This window comes from Equus caballus, chromosome 17, assembly GCF_041296265.1.
Source record: "Equus caballus isolate H_3958 breed thoroughbred chromosome 17, TB-T2T, whole genome shotgun sequence".
NCBI lineage: Eukaryota > Metazoa > Chordata > Mammalia > Perissodactyla > Equidae > Equus > Equus caballus.
The window spans coordinates 100,131,391-100,149,171 of NC_091700.1; the positions used below are offsets into that span (position 1 = coordinate 100,131,391).

The following is a 17,781-nucleotide window of genomic DNA, read 5'->3' on the forward strand; positions in this document are numbered from 1 at the left end:
CATGGTTGTCTAGACTAGTTATCAGCTAGCGATTTTTGAAAAGCTGATTGACACTGAACCCCAATAAGCCGTTGTGCTGATGGATGGTTGACGGTGTTTTCGTGTCATGAGCCAGGCCTCCGTGGTGGGTCTTGGTTTGGCGTCAGTCTTGGTCAAGTGGGAGGTTCTTCCACAGTCTGTTTACAGAGAGCTAATCGGTCAAGTGACTTGGAGGCTGAGCAACTTGGAGCCCTGCGCCAAGGTCCGGGGAGCAGGAATCAATGTTTAATGGACACTTCTGCACTCCCGGAGCGCTGGGCCACAGAGCGTGAGAAACGGAGCGCCCGAGAAGAGGGACCCGGGGTCTCAGGGCGTCACCCCTGTGTCCCCCAAATGCTCCCTCAGCCGCCAAACACGAGCGCCATCCCATCAGAAGAACAGCGGTGGGTCGGACCCGGAGGTGGAAGAGAATTAAGAGAAGGAGCCATGAGGGACCCCGGATGCTGTGGCCAGGTGACTCACGGTGATGCTTTGTCCAGGGCCCCTGTTTATGGACCTGCAGCTGTCCTTTCTCAGACCCCTCCCTTCTCCTGAAAGGCAGCTGCCGTGCGCTCCCGCGCGTGTCCTGAGCACAGTGGTTTGGAGAGGGGACCTGGAAGAGGGCGTCATCCTCCTGCTTGACCCCTCTATGGTGGGGACTGCATCTTTCACTCTTCACATGGCTTTCCGCCGCCTCACCTCAGCCCTTACCCGCCCACCGTTCTCCTCCAGCTTCAGACGGGCGCTGTTCCAGGAGGCTCTCTCCCGGCTCCTCCACTGGCCCAGCCAGAGAGCAGGACAGCAGGACGGAGCCGTGTCCCAGAGCTGTTGCCTGCAAGGCTCTCTGGGGTCCATCTTCCTGCTTCCCCATTCCTTTGGCGCTCCTTTCTGTTTTCTCTTTTATAGTCTTATGTGTGAATCATGGAAATGAAACTGGCATATTTAGCATCACACACACACCTTTTGCAAAAATGTATGTTTCTAGCAGGTGAGCAGGTGGCGACGTGGATAGAGAGCTCCCCCGGGGCCTGAGGAGACCCAGCATCGACCTAGTTGCGCCTCTGATTAGCAGTGTGAGCTGTGGCGGGACCGGTTCCACGAGCTCATTCTGTGAAACGAGATGGTCCAGAGTCCCTGGCAGCCCCGTCCTTCCATCTGGCTCTGAGAGGTGGGAGGTGTTAATAGGGCCCTATCGGAGCCTCATGTTTTCAGAGTGAGACTAAAAGCCACTGATGAGCCAACCACACCTCCCCCTTTATCCCTGAGGTAGTTTATCTTTTGCTTGTGGATGAAAAGATAAGAACTGTTTAGGATGGACGTGAGGTCTTTGGTATGAGATCCCACCTGGTCATGTCCCCTGGTGGGTTTTTCACTTCCTGAAAGATTTCAGGAAGAGCTTTGTGCTTAAGTTTCTACAAATTACGTGGAAGACTGAAAAGGGGAAGCAGTTCAGATGCTTAAGAATGACTTTCCCCTCTGAAAAAGGAAAGAAGGAAAGTGCTGGAGTAACTGAACCAGAGCAGGCTGAAATGAGAGGAGTTGTCTAACGGGGTCCAGGTGACTTATATGACCTTCTGCTGCAAACATCACCCACTGTGTTCCTAGAATGAGTGATCGCTCATGTGCGTGAAAACTGCAGATACCTTTCGTTTAAGCGAAGATATTTATAATATTTTTGTGGAGGTATAACTCACACACCATTAAGTTCACTCTTTTAAAGTGTGCCGTTCATTGGGTTCAAGTGGAATGTATTCACAGAGTTGTGCAGCCGTCCTACACTCCAATCCCGAACGTTTTCATCGCCCCAAAAAGAAAGCATCAGCAGTCACTCGCCGTGCCATCAGACACTGTCTGTGTGGATTGGCCCCTCCTGGACACCACGTGGAAGTGGAATCATGCAGACTGTGGCCTCTGCGTCTGGCTTCTTTCGCTGACATATGTTTTCAAGGTTCACCCATGTTGTAGCGTGAGTCCTTTCTATGGCTGAATAGACCACACCTTGTCTGTCCATCGTCAGTCAATAGACTTTTAGGTTGTTCCCACCTTTTGGCTGTTACGAGTAACACTGTGGTGAACAGTACGTGTTTCTCTGTGCACGGATGTGCATTTCTCTTGAGTATATTCCTAGGAGTGGAATTGCTGGGTCGTACGGTGTTTCTGTGCTTAACTTTTTGAGGAACCACCAAACTCTTTTCTAAAGCAGCTGCACCATTTTGCATTCCCACCAGCAATGTGTGAGGGTTCTGATTTCTCCACATCCTCCCCAACATGTGTTACTATAGCCATCCTGGGTCGGGGGAAGTGGTGTCTCCTTGTGGTTTTGATTTGCATGTCTCCACCAGCTAGTCATGTTGAGCATCTCTGCACTCTGTTAAGTAACTGCGCGTCTGAGTTTTTTTTTTAGTGATCTGAGCTGACTGGGCATTAGGTTTTTCAGTAATTCTGACCATTTTAGTTTGATTGCTTCATCAAGGTCAGAGTAGAGAAAGGAGAGTTTGCTGTGTTAACCGAGGCTGTCTGTTGATAAATGTCACATCAGCTCTGGGTTTAAGCACCATTTCTATGTAAAAGAATCCATTTACACAAGGTGTGGTCTGTCCATGCGATGGAGCATTATTCAGCCATAGAAAGGACTCACACTACAACATGGGTGAACCTTGAAAACATATGTCAGCGAAAGAAGCCAGACGCAGAGGCCACAGTCTGCATGATTCCACTTCCACGCGGTGTCCAGGAGGGGCCAATCCACACAATTTTAAGAATTCATTAGTAACATATAATCCACTAAAATAAACTATACCATCAGCCCATGTCTTTTCGGATTTGTCAGGAATATATATTGCGTATGTTAGCACAATGATCCTATTTGTGTATGGTGTTTTCTACACTGTGGAACAGAAGTGGTAGTTTTTACTTCCAGCTCATTAAGACAGAACTACTGAGTCATCTTACGTGTGTGTAGATACGGTGACGGCATTCCTAGTGATCCTTGTCTATTTGAGGACACCCCAGGGGTTACGAGAGCTGAGCCCCCAGCCTGTGTGGGGCCTGCCTCCTGTCCCTGGTCTCGCTCCCTGCGGCAGGAGGCCTCCTTGTCTGTGGTTGTCTTCTCAGACTCACATTCTTCCTGGGGCCTCTGCATGGAAGATGGTGCCCGCCTGGACCGCACTCTCTGCCAGTCTCGCTGACGTGACGTTTTTCCCCATCAGCCATGGTTCTTCTGGTGTTCCCCCTTGTTTCTGCACGTGACAATGTCATCTGTGTAAAAACAAGAAGACAGACTCCTTGGGTTCTTATCTTCCCTGCTCTGAACGTGTTCAGTCTGATAGTTTGGGAGCTTGCCGTGTGGGAGCAGCCCCAGCGTTTGTGTGTTCCTCACCAGCCGAGAGCCGTTTGGGTGGTCACTGTTCAGTGGGACCCCTCCACCACCCCTCTGGGAACAGCTCGGAGTGTCGTTGGGAAAAGTTGCATCTTAGAGGCACTCAAGTGCTCAGCTCCACTCTCACAGTCTGGGTTCGAGCTTTAGGTGGCTGCTTGGTGCCAGCCTTCCAGCCTACTTGACCTGGTCTGACCGTTGGGTCACAGTGAGCGTTATGGAGGCTGCTGGCTGAGGAGGGCCATTCAGGGCCTGGTTCAGCCTCATGCTCTGCTGATGGACGTCTCTGGCCATCCTCAGGTTCTGAGGGCATGAGGCACAGAGAGCTTGCTAGGCAGTGTCAGCATCCTGTCTAGGACGAGTACCTGGAAAGACAGGCAGCTGGCTCCACTTCCTGCCCTTGGAGACGTGTGACGACTTGCGTCTTGCTCCTAGAGCTCCGTGGGGCATAGCTTCCTTTTCACCTGCACCACAGTTTGACAGTGGACTGTGTGGCTGACACTTGCTTCAAGACCGGCTGGGTTAAGAAATTGCATAACCGGGCTCACAAGTCTGCTTTCTCTGCTTGGTGACCAGAGAACCAGAGTCTTAGAGCTGGGAGGGTCGTAAGGCTTTTCTAACCTAGTCCCTTTGCGTGACTCCTGACTGAATTTGACACAGAAGTGTCGGCTTGCTCGTCCAAGCTGCACAGCCAGTCTGCAGCAGGGCGCATGCATGACTGCGCAGGCGTCGTTGTAAACACGGTGGGTCTAGCAGGCGTTCTCCAGAGTGTCCGATTCATTGTATTCTCTACGCCTGTTGAACCTGTCCTTTTGGCTTCTTAGCAGCGAACATTTGTGCAGAGAACGGCAGGCACAGCTCGCCGTGGGCTCATCCGAACCCAGAGCCAGATCAGGCCCGTCCGTGTAAGATGTGCCAGATCCCTGGTAACCGTGACCTCAGACAGTGTGATTCCTCCGTGTCGCCTTTGAGCTTGGTGACGCTGACGAAGCAGTGAGCAGAGTCGCTGGAGACGTGGCTTCATCAGGCCGTTTCAGGCCAGCGAGCCGTGGCTGTTCATGGAAGGCCGAGAGCCGTGGAGCCGCTCCCGGGGGCCTCCTTCTGTTCTTGACCCGCAGGGGACAACTCACTGGGGTCAGCACTTTGAGAGATGGCTTCCCGTGCAGGGTTCAGCTTCCCGAGCGCGCACCTGCTTCGGCCCCGGAAAGACTTCGCAGTGGTGGTGAGGCGAGTGCTGGTGCGCATTGTGTCCGACCTCGTCCCCCAGGCCGGAGTCGAGTTCTGACTTGTGCCAGCCGAAGTGGCGCTGCGCTGTTGAGTTATTTCTGCGGTGTTAAATAATCACATTAAGCCCAGTGCTGGCCTCCTAGATGGCGTCGAGAGCATGAATGGGCCTTAATAAAATCCATTCGGGCTCGTCTCCCTGGAGACCGGGGTCGGTCCTGGCTGGCAGTGGCCGGGAAGCACCGCCTGCCCTGGAGGGGCCCCACCGCGTGGCTCGTGGGAAGACGCCGGCTTCCAGAGTCGGCACCAGCGCTCAGAGCCCGCTGCTGTCTTTGAAGTTTAGCAGAAGGGTTTTCAGGGTTTTCGTTTTTGTATTGAAAGTTCTATTTGTATGGTTTTCTTTCCTTTTTGAGTTCATTTTTATGTATTCTTTTTTAATGTAAAGTCCTGAATCCACAGAATGAGAAGCATGCTTTTGGCTTTCTTCTGAGAAATAAAAGGAAGTCAGGACTCCTGCTGTCTTCTTAACTTTCCTATCCAGAGAGGTACTGCGGAAGCTCTTGAGCAGTTTTCTAAATCCACATCCTTGACAGGCCGTCTCACCCAAAGTGGAAAGGCGGGAGGGGAGGCCGCTGTGGGGCGGGATGCAGCTCTGCGGATGGTGGGGGGTAGCAGCTCGCGCCTGCCAGGGACGGGTGGCCTGGCCTTGGTGTCGCCTTGTGACTGAGAGCCACAGGCTCCTCGGAGGGAGACACGTCCCCAGGTCGTGCCATGGAAGAAGCGCCCCACTCGGGTGTAGCGCTGGCAGGTGGCAGCTGTGCCTGTTCTGTCCCAGGGATCCTGTGCCATTTCCTGTCCCTGCTGAGCATCTCTGAACACGAATGGGGTCCTCACCGTCAGTCTCCATGGGCTGGCCCCGCCACGGGAAGTGTAGGTGGGTTTGCCAGGGATGTGTGCAGACATGCAGCCACGTGGACACTGTGCCGGAGACACACGTGGGAGGACTTCTCATCCCCGAGAAGGTGATGGGTGAGTGAGGACGATGGTGTCAGCAGAAAGAAAGAGAAGGTGCTGCCCAGCTCATAGTGCTGCGCTGCCCGCGATGCCCCGTGGGCTTCAAGGACGGAGGCCCTGGAGCCACAAAGGTGGGCACGGTGTCGGGGGAGACGCATCCTCTGTGGCCGGCACACGGTCGTGGGCTTTGTTTCGCTGCTCAGTTCTTCCTCCATCTCTGGGCGACATGCTCTCACTGCCCAGGGGTAAGGAGGCTGCAGTTCAGCATCAACACCTGAGCCGGATCTGTGACTGCGATGCCTCTGCGTTTGTCCCTTCTCCAGCACTGTTAGTCGTACCCAGAGAGGCTGATGTCTTCAGAGTTCCTTCAGAAGGGTCGGATGTGGGGCGTGGACCCCATGCCGTGCTGCTGGTTGGGGGGTGGGGCCCAAGCCATGTGCTGGGACTGCTGCTCTGGGGGCTCAGGCCCCTTGCAGGGACTGCTGTTCTGGGGGGCTCAGGCCCCGTGCTGGGACTGCTGCTCTGGGGGCTCAGGCCCCGTGCAGGCACTGCTGTTCTGGGGGGCTCAGGCCTCGTGCAGGGACTGCTGCTCTGGGGGCTCAGGCCCCGTGCTGGGACTGCTGCTATGGGGGCTCAGGCCCCGTGCAGGCACTGCTGCTATGGGGGCTCAGGCCACGTGCTGGGACTGCTGCTCTCTGGGGCCCGGGCCACGTGCTGGTCAGTAATGTTAGATGCTGGTGGGTCTGCTGAGAAAGGATGCTGTGCCTGACCTTGAGCTGACCGCAGGGCAAGGAAAGACTCTTCTGGTCAGGGCATGTTCACTTCACGGCTCGTGCGCATGACACTGAGCATCCAAAGATGAGTCAGAGCTGCATCTCTTTCCAGGAAGGCCTTTGGTAGAGATACTGGAAATGGCTCAATAGTTCTTTCTGTTCTGAACTCGTAGTTTATGCTCTTCTTTCATTAAAGACCTTTCCCCAAATTTCTAACCGTCTGTATCCTTTCTGTTTTGGAAGCCTTAAGATTTCGCTGTAGCATTCTGCTTCGAAATGAGCCCCCCTGTGTTATTTCCACTGACAGCTTCTAAAGGCTCCCCCTGGGCTCCCTCTGGGAGTGCAGATGGTCTGCTCAGACTGTTTCCTTGAAGAGCAGGGCAGGAATTTGAAGAATTGGCCCCCGAGGGCTGAGTAAGATGTGGCGGCTCTAGCTTTGGCAGGTGGCGCCCAGCCCATCCCCGGGCCCTGTGCGGTGTCCTCAGTCTCTGGCACAGGTTTCTGTTACTGTGGACAAGCGTGGAAGCCAGACTTCGGGGATGGACTTTCAGCCCCAGAGTCTGAGGCACCTGTGCTAACACTGCCCTGTTTCCCGCAGTGTGCTGGAGAAGAGAACTGGGTGGACAATCGGACCATCTACGTGGGACACAAGGAGCCTCCGCCTGGTGCTGAGGCCTACATTCTGCAGAAGTACCCGGACAACAGGATAGTCTCCTCCAAGGTAACTTGGCCTCTGTCTGTCTGTTAATTTCCTGACGGAACTCCGTGCGCTAGAACTTTCTGACCTCAGTTGCCAGTCCTGCTCCTGGAGCTGCTCTTCAGCTGCTGTCCACTGCCAGCCGGGGGCTGCGGTTTCACACGGGGCTCGTGCACTCGTCATTCTTCTGGGCATCTGTCCCCAAACACTGTTAAGACTTGCCAAGATGTCACAGCACATTTCCTTCACTTCTCTTTTAATTATATCGTGCGTGTAGTGTCAAATTTGAAGTCCCTGCCACTACCAGTTACTAATGCTGTCTGGCCATGTGCCAGTCATGCACGCCCCCCAGGCCAGTTTCCTCGTCTGTGAAACGGAGATGATGCTGGGTGCCACCCTGAAAGGATGTGTGTGCAGCCACCTTGTAAACGGAGGCACAGAACACATGTCAGAGTCTGTCAGGTGCAGTCGGTACAGTGGAAGAAATGTGATTAGAATGTCATCATTTAAATAGAGTGCCTTGTTTTCGTTGACTGGAAAGTGGGGATGCAGAGACGTCCTTTACACATTGAGAGAGTAACCCGTAAAGGGCTCTTGAGAAGCGGGTGGAGAATTTAGCAGCTGGCTTTGAACAAAGAAGGTAAAGGGTGGCTCTCTGGATTATGGAGAACTTTGTCTTTAGATGTGTGCACGCACGGGTCCCTGAGGCACGCACACATGCCTGGGTGCACTGGATGTGTAGATCTGTGACAGACCTGCTTCATCCAAATGTGGATGTACAGGATGTGTAGACCCTGTGGTAGGCCTCCGTAGTCCACACACGGGTGTGCTGGGTGTGTAGACCATGTGGTTGACCTACTTAATCCACATATGGATGCCCTGAATGTGTAAATTGTTTGGTTGACCTACTTAATCTACACATAGTGTCATAGATGTGTAGACCGAGGGGTAGAGCTGCTTCGTCCACACATGGGTGTCTCAGATGTGTAGACCGAGGGGTAGAGCTGCTTCATGTACACGTGGGTGTCTCAGATGTGTAGACCGAGGGGTAGAGCTGCTTCGTCCACACGTGGGTGTCTCAGATGTGTAGACCAAGGGGTAGACCTGCTTAATTCTTCTGTGAGCTAGCAGAGTGCCCCATGTTTGTTAAGAAGCCTGGAGAACTGAGCAGCTTTGCTTTTCAAGGCAGTTATTTTTTTTTTTTATTAAGATTATGATAGATTACAACCTTGTGAGATTTCAGTTGTACATTATTGTTAGTCATGTTGTGGGTACACCTCTTCCCCCTTTGTGCCCTCCCCCCACCCCCCCCTTTTCCCTGGTAACCACCGATCAGATCTCCTTGTCAATATGTTAACTTCCACCTATGAGTGGAGTCATATAGAGTTCATCTTTCTCTGACTGGCTTATTTCGCTTAACATAATACCCTCGAGGTCCATCCACGTTGCTGCGAATGGGCCAATTTTGTCCTTTTTATGGCTGAGTAGTATTCCATTGTATATATATATATATATATATATATATCATATCTTCTTTACCCAATCATCAGTTGCTGGGCACTTAGGTTGGTTCCACGTCTTGGCTATTGTAAATAATGCTGCGATGAACATAGGGGTGCAAGGGACTCTTGGGATTTCTGATTTCAGGTTCTTAGGATAGATACCCAGTAATGGGATGGCTGGGTCATAGGGTATTTCTATTTTTAACTTTTTGAGAAATCTCCATACTGTTTTCCATAGTGGCTGTATCAGTTTGCATTCCCACCAACAGTGTATGAGGGTTCCTTTTTCTCCACAACCTCTCCAACATTTGTCGCTCTTGGTTTTGGATGTTTTTGCCAATCTAACGGGTGTAAGGTGATATCTTAGTGTAGTTTTGATTTGCATTTCCCTGATGATTAGCGATGATGAACATCTTTTCATGTGTCTATTGGCCATATTCATATCTTCTTTTGAGAAATGTCTGTTCATGTCCTCTGCCCATTTTTTGATCAGGTTGTTTGCTTTTTTGTTGTTAAGCAGTGTGAGTTCTTTGTATATTATGGAGATTAACTCTTTGTCGGATAAGTGGCTTGTAAATATTTTTTCCCAATTAGTGGGCTGTTTTTTTGTTTCAATCCTGTTTTCCCTTGCCTTGAAGAAGCTCTTTAGTCTGATGAAGTCCCATTTGTTTATTCTTTCTTTATTGTTTCCCTCAACTGAGGTGTTATAGTGTCCGAAAAGATTCTTTTGAAACTGATGTCAAAGAGTGTACTGCCTATATTCTCTTCTAGAAGACTTATTGTTTCCGGCCTAATCTTTAGGTCTTTGATCCATTTTGAGTTTATTTTGGTGTGTGGTGAAAAAGAATGGTCAATTTTCAATCTTTTGTATATGGCTGTCCAGTTTTCCCAGCACCATTTGTTGAAGAGACTTTCTTTTCTCCATTGTAAGCCCTCTGCTCCTTTGTTGAAGATTAGCTGTCCATAGATGTGTGGTTTTATCTCTGGGCTTTCAATTTTGTTCCATTGATCTGTGCACCTGTTTTGTACCAGTACCATGCATTTTGATCACTGTAGCTTTGTAGTATGTTTTGAAATCGGGGATTGTGATGCCTCCAGCTTTGTTTTTCTTGCTCAGGATTGCTTTAGCAATTCGGGGTCTTTTGTTGCCCCATATGAATTTTAGGAATCTTTGTTCAATTTCTGTAAAGAATGTCCTTGGGATTCTGATTGAGATAGCGTTGAATCTGTAGATTGCTTTAGGTAGTGTGGACATTTTAACTATGTTTATTCTTCCAATCCATGTGCATGGAATGTCTTTCCATCTCTTTATGTCGTCGTCAATTTCTTTCAAGAAAGTCTTGTAGTTTTCGTTGTATAAATCTTTCACTTCCTTGGTTAAGTTTATCCCAAGGTATTTTATTCTTTTCGTTGCGATTATGAATGGGATTGAGTTCTTGAGTTCTTTTTCTGTTAGTTTATTGTTAGTCTATAGAAATGCTACTGATTTATGTGTGTTGATTTTATACCCTGCTACTTTGCTGTAGTTGTTGATTGTTTCTAGTAGTTTTTCTATGGATTCTTTGGGGTTTTCTATATATAAGATCATGTTGTCTCATGCAAACAGCGAGAGTTTTACTTCTTCATTACCTATTTGGATTCCTTTTATTTCTTTTTCCTGCCGAATTGCTCTGTCCAACACCTCCAGTACTATGTTGAATAGGAGTGGTGAAAGTGGGCACCCTTGTCTTGTTCCTGTCCTCAGAGGGATGGCTTTCAGTTTTTGTCCATTGAGTATGATGTTGGCTGTGGGTCTGTCATATATGACCTTTATTATGTTGAGGTACTTTCCTTCTATACCCATTTTATTGAGGATTTTTATCATAAATGGATGTTGGATTTTGTCGAATGCTTCCTCTGCATCTATTGAGATGATCCTGTGGTTTTTGTTTCTCATTTTGTTAATGTAGTGTATCACGTTGATTGACTTGTGGAAGTTGAACCATCCCTGTATCCCTGGTATAAATCCCACTTGATCATGGTGTATAATCTTGTTGATGTATTGCTGTATTCGGTTTGCCAGAATTTTGTTCAGGATTTTTCCATCTATGTTCATCAGTGATATCAGCCTGTAGTTTTCCTTCTTTGTGTTGTCCTTGTCAGGTTTGGGGATCAGAGTGATGTTGGCTTCATAGAATGTGTTAGGGAGTGCTCCATCTTCCTCAATTTTCTGGAATAGTTTGAGAAGGATAGGTATTAAATCTTCTTTGAATGTTTGGTAGAATTCTCCAGAGAAGCCGTCTGGTCCTGGACTCTTATTTTGGGGGAGGTTTTTGATTACTGTTTCTATTTCTTTACTTGTGATTGGCCTATTCAGATTCTCCGTTTCTTCCTGATTCAGTTTTGGGAGGTTGTAGGAGTCTAGGAATTTGTCCATTTCTTCTAGGTTGTTCAATTTGTTGGCATATAGTTTTTCATAGTATTCTCTTATGATCCCTTGTATTTCATTGGTATCTGTTGTGATTTCTCTTCTCTCATTCCTAATTTTATTTATTTGAGATTTCTCTCTTCTTTTCTTGGTGAGTCTGGCTAAGGGTTTGTCGATTTTGTTAATTTTTTTGAAGAACCAACTCTTTGTTTCATTGATCCTTTCTACTGTCTTTTTTGTTTCAATATCGTTTATTTCTGCTCTTATTTTTATTATTTCCCTCCTTCTACTCACTCTGGGCTTTGTTCTTCTTTTTCTAATTCTGTTAGGTGTCGTTTGAGGTTGCTTATGTGAGCTTTTTCTTGTTTAGTGAGGTGAGCCTGTATTGCAATGAATTTCCCTCTTAGGACTGCTTTTGCTGGATCCCAAATGATTTGGTATGTTGTGTTCTCATTTTCATTTGTCTCCAGATAATATTTGATTTCTTCTTTAATTTCTTCAATAATCCATTGTTTGTTCAGAAGCATGTTGTTTAGTCTCCTCATTTTTGCACCTTTCTCTGCTTTATTCTTGTAGTTGATTTCTAGTTTCATAGCATTATGATCAGAAAAGATGCTTGATATTATTTCAACTCTCTTGTATTTATTGATGCTTGCTTTGTTTCCCAAAATATGGTCTATCCTTGAGAATGTTCCATGTGCACTTGAGAAGAATGTGTAACCTGCTGTTTTTGTATGAAGTGTTCTATATATATCTATTAAGTCCATCTGGTCTAATTTTTCATTTAATTCTATTATTTCCTTGTTGATTTTCTGTCTGGATGTTCTGTCCATTGGTGTTAATGGGGTGTTGAGGTCCCTTACTATTATTGTATTGTTGTTGATGTCTTCTTTTAGTTCTATTAAGAGTTGCTTTACAAATTTTGGTGCTCCTGTGTTGGGTGCGTATATATTTATAAGTGTTATGTCTTCTTGGTGGAGAGTCCCTTTTATCATTATATACTGTCCCTCTTTGTCTTTCTTTACCTGATTTGCTTTGAAGTCTACCTTGTCTGATATTAGTATAGCGACACCTGCTTTCTTTTGTTCATTATTAGCTTGGAGTATTGTCTTCCATCCCTTCACTCTGAGTCTGTGTTTGTCTTTGGGGCTGAGGTGTGTTTCCTGGAGGCAGCATATTGTTGGGTCTTGTTCTTTGATCCATCCTGCCACTCTGTGTCTTTTGATTGGAGAGTTCAATCCATTTACATTTAGAGTGATTATTGAAATGTGGGAGCCTACTGCTGCCATTTTATGTCTTGTTTTCCGGTTTTCTTCAATTTCCTTTGTTTCTCGTCCCATGGTTTAATCTGTTCTGTTGGAGAGCTACTACTCTCTGTTGTTGTCCTTCTACCTATCTCCTTTGCTCTTGGTTTTGTAGCCCCTTTCCTTTTTTTGATTTTTCAGGTATGAGGGTTTTCCTGAGCATTTCTTGAAGAGGAGGTTTTGTGGCAATGAACTCCCTTAATTTTTGTTTATCTGGGAAAGTTTTTATTTCTCCATCATATTTGAAGGATATTTTCGCTGGGTAGAGAATTCTCGGCTGTAGATTTTTGTCCTTCAGATTTTTGAATATATCATTCCACTCTCTTCTAGCCTGTAAAGTTTCTGCTGAGAAATCTGCTGATAGCCTGAGGGGGGTTCCTTTGTAGGTTAATTTCTTCTGCCTGGCTGTCCTTAGTATTTTCTCCTTGTTGTTGACTTTTGCTAGCTTCACTACTATATGCCGTGGGGTTGGTCTTCTTGCATTGATAAAGTTTAGAGATCTATTGGCTTCTGTCACCTGAAGATCCATCTCTCTCACCAGGTTTGGGAAGTTCTCAGCCATTATTTCTTTGAACAGGCTTTCTGCCCCTTTCTCCTTCTCTTCTCCCTCTGGTATACCTATAATCCTTACTCTGCATCTCCTAATTGTGTCTGATAATTCTCGGAGAGTTTCTTCGTTTCTTTTTAGTCTTAGTTCTCTCTCCTCCTCTGCCTGCAGCATTTCTATATTCCTATCTTCCAAATTGCTAATTCTGTCCTCCATATTATCGGCCCTACTGTTCATTGCGTCTAGGTTTTTCTTAATCTCCTCTATTGTGTTCTTCATTTCCAGTATTTCTGTTTGGTTCTTCTTTATAGTATCAAACTCTTTTGTGACATAGCTCCTGAACTCGTTGAGGTGTCTATCTGAATTCTCTTTTAACTCATTGAGTTTTTTAATGATGGCTGTTTTGAAGTCATCGTCATTTAGGTTATATATTTCATTGTCTTTGGGACTGTTTTCTGTGTATTTGTCATTTTCCTTCTGTACTGGAGATTTAATATATTTTTTCATATTGCTTGATGGTGTAGATTTGTGCCTCCACATAGAGATAGAGCTTAGTTACTGCTTCGACTTCTTTCTACTGGTGTGGTGGGGGAACAGCTGTTTATACTGCTCCAACCAGGAACCCTATCAGCTGTTGCTAACTGGGCCTGGGCCCCTCCTCGTAGTCACAGTAGTCCTGTGGGTTCCCTCTTCAGCTGTGGGGGCAGTCACAAGGGGGCTTCAGGCTGCTGGTGCCTACTGTTGCAGCCCACCTAGACGTGCTCCCTCCTTAGGTATGACAGCGGTGTTATGGGCTTTCCCAGCGGCCAGGGGCAGGATCACTTATATTTGCAGCTCCGTCACTGTCGGCATCCACAAAAATCTCATTGTCCACTATGGGTCACAGCAGAGCCATGGGCATCTTCTACAGTCTGGGGTTAGCTCACCTACCTATGCCACTTTTGTCCCAGGGTCTTCCAGCCTTGTGGTTGCCGGGCGGGGGTTCTCTACTAGTGCTGTGCAGAGGCTTTCGCTGAGGCTGCTGTGAGACTGTAGAATTTCCCCCTGGGCCACGGAGCCGGGTCGCTGGAATTCCACCCAGCCCCAGTCCTCTCCCAGGAGATCTCCGGTAGCCCTGAGCCCCAAGCCGCAATAGCGGCAGTCACTGGGTCCGGCAGTGGCAGCTGGTGGTCCGCCACGCCGTTTGGGATTCTCTCCGGGACCCTCCTGGAGTTGTTGATGCTGGGCGAGGCCTCTCCGCTAATGGCAGACAGAGACTTTGCCTGCTGCCCGGGTGGAACTCCGGAGCTTCCCTCCTGGGCCGCGGAGCCGGCCACTGGAGCTCCACCCAGCCCCAGTCCTCTCCCAGGAGATCTCCGGTAGTCCCGAGCCCCGTCCGGCAGTCAGTGGGGCCGGCAGCGGCAGCTGGTGGGCCGCCGCGCCATCTGGGATTCTCTCCGGGACCCTCCTGGCGCCGTGGATGCTAGGAGGGGCCTTCCAGCCAATAGCGGGCAGAGACTCTCCCCGCGGACTCAGGTGTGTAACTCTGGAGCTTCCCTCTGGGCTTAGGTGTAATTGCGGGGGGCTTAGGTAGGGCTCTGGTCACCTGTTTCCACCGTCGCTCCTCTGGTGTGCTCTCCCTCCTGCCCTAGGTGTGTGTCGATGTTCTGGGGGCATCCACTGAAAGAAAGCTGCTTGAAGGTACTAGGCTGTTCGGGGTCGGGGTCGGAGAGTTTTCACCTATCTCCACCTCCTCCCGGAGGGAAGTCCGTCCGCCTTCCGATGTATAGCAGCGTGGGTCTCTCAGGCGTCCTGAGATGCTATATGGATATCCTTAGTTAAGCGGTGAATGTCCAATTAGTTGTAGATTCGAAGGGGGACAGACAAAGAAGACTACTCACACAGCCATCTTGGATCTTCTCTCCTTCAAGGCAGTTATTTTTTAATGGAATTCTTTCATTTTGAAAATGCAGTGTAAAATAATAATAATAGCTTTAATCTTCAGAAACACAATATGGTAAGTAAATGGCTTGTAAACAAAATCCCAGCCAAATAGACATAGTCCGTGGCTGCCCAGAGATGATTGCTGGAGGGAGAAATAAACAGGAGGAACTTCGTATCCAAAAGCAGATCCATCGGTTCTGGCCCCGTGGCCGAGTGGTTAAGTTTGTGCATTCCGCTTGGGTGGCCCAGGGTTTTGCTGGTTCGGATCCTGGGTGTGGACATGGCACTGCTCACAGGCCATGTCCCACGTAGCACAGGAAGAGGCACTCACAGCTAGATTATACAACTATGTACTGGGGGGCTGTGGGGAAAAGAAGAAACAAAAAGAAGATTGGCAACAGGTGTTAGCTCAGGGCCAATCTTTAAAAAAAACAGGTCTTCCCAGTAGTGACATGTATACATTTCACGCGGTCTCATGTAGAGCTCACTAAAGATGATTTCTATGCAGATGCGCACTCTGCTAATCCACTAGTGTGCCCAAAAAAGAAATAACCTCAAATATGTTTCTTAAAAATCTGCTCTTGTGCATCCAGATGCATCAAGAAACAGGAAGGGCACTGATCAACATTAAGATGTTGTGCCACGTGTGGGCCTGTCAGGAGTCCGGGATACAGGCCATGGGACATGAAACCGCCCCACACTGCCCGGTCTGGTCTGGTGGGACGTTTGTCAGAGGCACCTCGGCCTCTGATACAAATCCCTGGCAGCTGGCATCTCCCTGCAGGGATAAAGCTTGGGCCTTGAAAGTCCCAGCCCCAGTTCCTTCTGGTTGATGTGGGAAGTTCTCTAAAGAGCTGTGAGAGGAAACCTGAAACCCAAGCCCCTGGTCGATGGAGCCGTGAAGGGCCCTCTCGATGCATTGGAATATGGAATAGGAGAATATAGGTGGAAGCTGAGAGTGCTTTATTTATCATAAAAGCCCCTGTCAATGTTGTGGGGGAGATAACAGAAAGCAGTGATTTCTAGATCCCATTCCTGACCCTTTGTTATCTGATTCAAGTTTCAGAGCCAGTTTATTTTTATATTTTCAAAGCGTCCCACAGCCAGTAGCAGCGATGCGTTTGAGATGCCTTGTCCCACCTCCTCGCTCCACAGACCTCCATCTGGCCTCTCCCCGCGGTGGCACCTTCCTGTGCCCAGCTGCCCTGGATGAACTGGAGTGGCTGGGCTCTTGACAAAGGAAATGCTGCGCAGGGGAGGTTGCGAGGATGGGTTTTGACAGACTTGCAGGTTCCTGGGGGTCTTTTCGAAAGCCCCGTCATCACACGAGGCTGTGCAGGAGGAAGCAGTAACAGAATAAAGTCGGCATCTTTTCAGGACGTGGGTCAGGCTGAGTCCACCCGGAAGAGGCCGGAGTTGAGCAGCTTGCGTCACAGCCCAGCCTGGAATTCCGTGTTTGTGCAGGGATCTTCGGTCCTCAGAGAGGCAGGATCTGCGGCTCACTGCCAGTCCCACGTAGATGATGGTGTCTAATTTTAGGAAACATTACACAACCTGCCTTGCTGGTGGCATTCGTTACAGGAGGGCCCTCAGAAAGACGAGGACTTAGCCTCTGAGCCAGGCCGGGGGGACAGTGGCCCTGATTTAGATCAGTGATGTGGACTCTAGAGCACGTAGTCGTTTTCCTTTAGAAACAGCTCAGGATGTGTGAAAAATACAGTTTAATTTGTAAAACATAAGTTTGTAAACAAGTTTGGAGAATATGTTTGTGGTAACGTATCCTGTTTTCTTGGGAAGAAAACTTTTATTTCTGCCTTAAAAGAAAAGACTGTCAGCTAAGACTTCTTAAGTGCACAGAAGCCCCTACTCAGTAAGTTTGGTTTTATTGAATCAGAGGGTTTCGAGATATCTGTCACGTGAGCGTGACTCTGGGGGTGAAGAGGCCGATCCGCTTATGTTGAACTTCTGTCCGCTTCATCACCGCTGTTGGTGATGAGTGATTGATCTGAGCTCCGTCTCCTTTTAGGACACATTGGGCAGTGTCTGGCCTTGGCTACTGACCACGTGCAGCACTGACCGTATGGCTGCTTGAGCTCCCCGTGTGGGCAGATCCTAGACTTGAGAACACTGGAGCACTCCTTCATCAATTTCACAGGATTGTACTTTTGGGCACAAAATTCCTGTGGCTTCCAGCTCTGAGCTCAGGACGCCACAAAAGTGAATATTAGACTCAGCCGATGTGGTCACTCCATACCTTCGAGAAAGCTGAGTTACCTTTGATAAGTGAGAAGGTCAAATTACCTCTACCAGTAGTAGTACAGGCGGTGGTCTATGTTGGTCACATCATCTGAGCTCTCTCACAACCCTCTGAGGCTGACAGGACTCGCTACACCCGGCTCATTCCCAAAGACACCGAGCCTCAGAACAAGATCGATGAGCCGCCCAGAGCCACATGTCTGAGCCTGAGACCAGCACTCCCTCTGCACTGCCAGCGCCACCTCTTACGAGCCCGTGATTCTCACCCATTTCCTAACATCGGTAATCCAGAATTGGGGTGTAATTTTCTATTTTTACATCCCCTTCGTCCACTCATAAATGGAAGAGAAAGCCCAGCGCGGTGGAGCTGATTGCCTTCCCCGGAAGTCCGTGGCCGCCCTGCAGTGTGTCTTTAGGGCTGCCTTGCTCAGCTTGGTGCTGGACCGTTTTCAGGTACGTGAGAGCCAGGCCCCGGGTGGTGTCCAGACGCTCTGGTTTTACTTTCTGGCAGCTAGTGAAGAAGGACAGCCCCGGGGCTTAGCTCTTAGAGTTTGCTTTTCACCACGTGACTAAAGGTAGACCAGGTGGGACCTGCTTCTTCGTCATGGGCCGCACTCCCCACGAGTGACACGGAACCAGAGGTGACTTGCACAGAGGAGAAGCGTGTGGGCAGAGCCGAGCTCAGAGGCTCTCGTCTCGTCTCCCGACCACATACCGCGCGTAGGCAGAGACTTCGGGTG

At 48.8% G+C, this 17,781-nt stretch overlaps 1 protein-coding gene across 16 annotated transcripts in view; it reads left to right on the forward strand.

The window, feature by feature from the left end:
* Positions 1-17,781, forward strand: part of ATP11A (ATPase phospholipid transporting 11A) — a 154,336-nt gene that overhangs the window by 63,868 nt on the left and 72,687 nt on the right. For 8 of the 16 annotated variants that reach the window (XR_011427844.1, XR_011427843.1, XM_014732203.3 and 5 more), the window contains exons 1-2: positions 272-492; positions 7,004-7,126. Coding sequence is in view for 11 of the 16 variants with exons in the window: in XM_014732203.3 (XP_014587689.1) it covers positions 373-492; positions 7,004-7,126 (243 nt within the window). In the remaining 5 variants the exon portion in view is untranslated. Of the gene's footprint in view, positions 1-271; positions 493-7,003; positions 7,127-17,781 lie in introns of those variants that run through there. The other 8 variants (XM_070240016.1, XM_070240012.1, XM_023621860.2 and 5 more) reach the window with 1 other exon arrangement.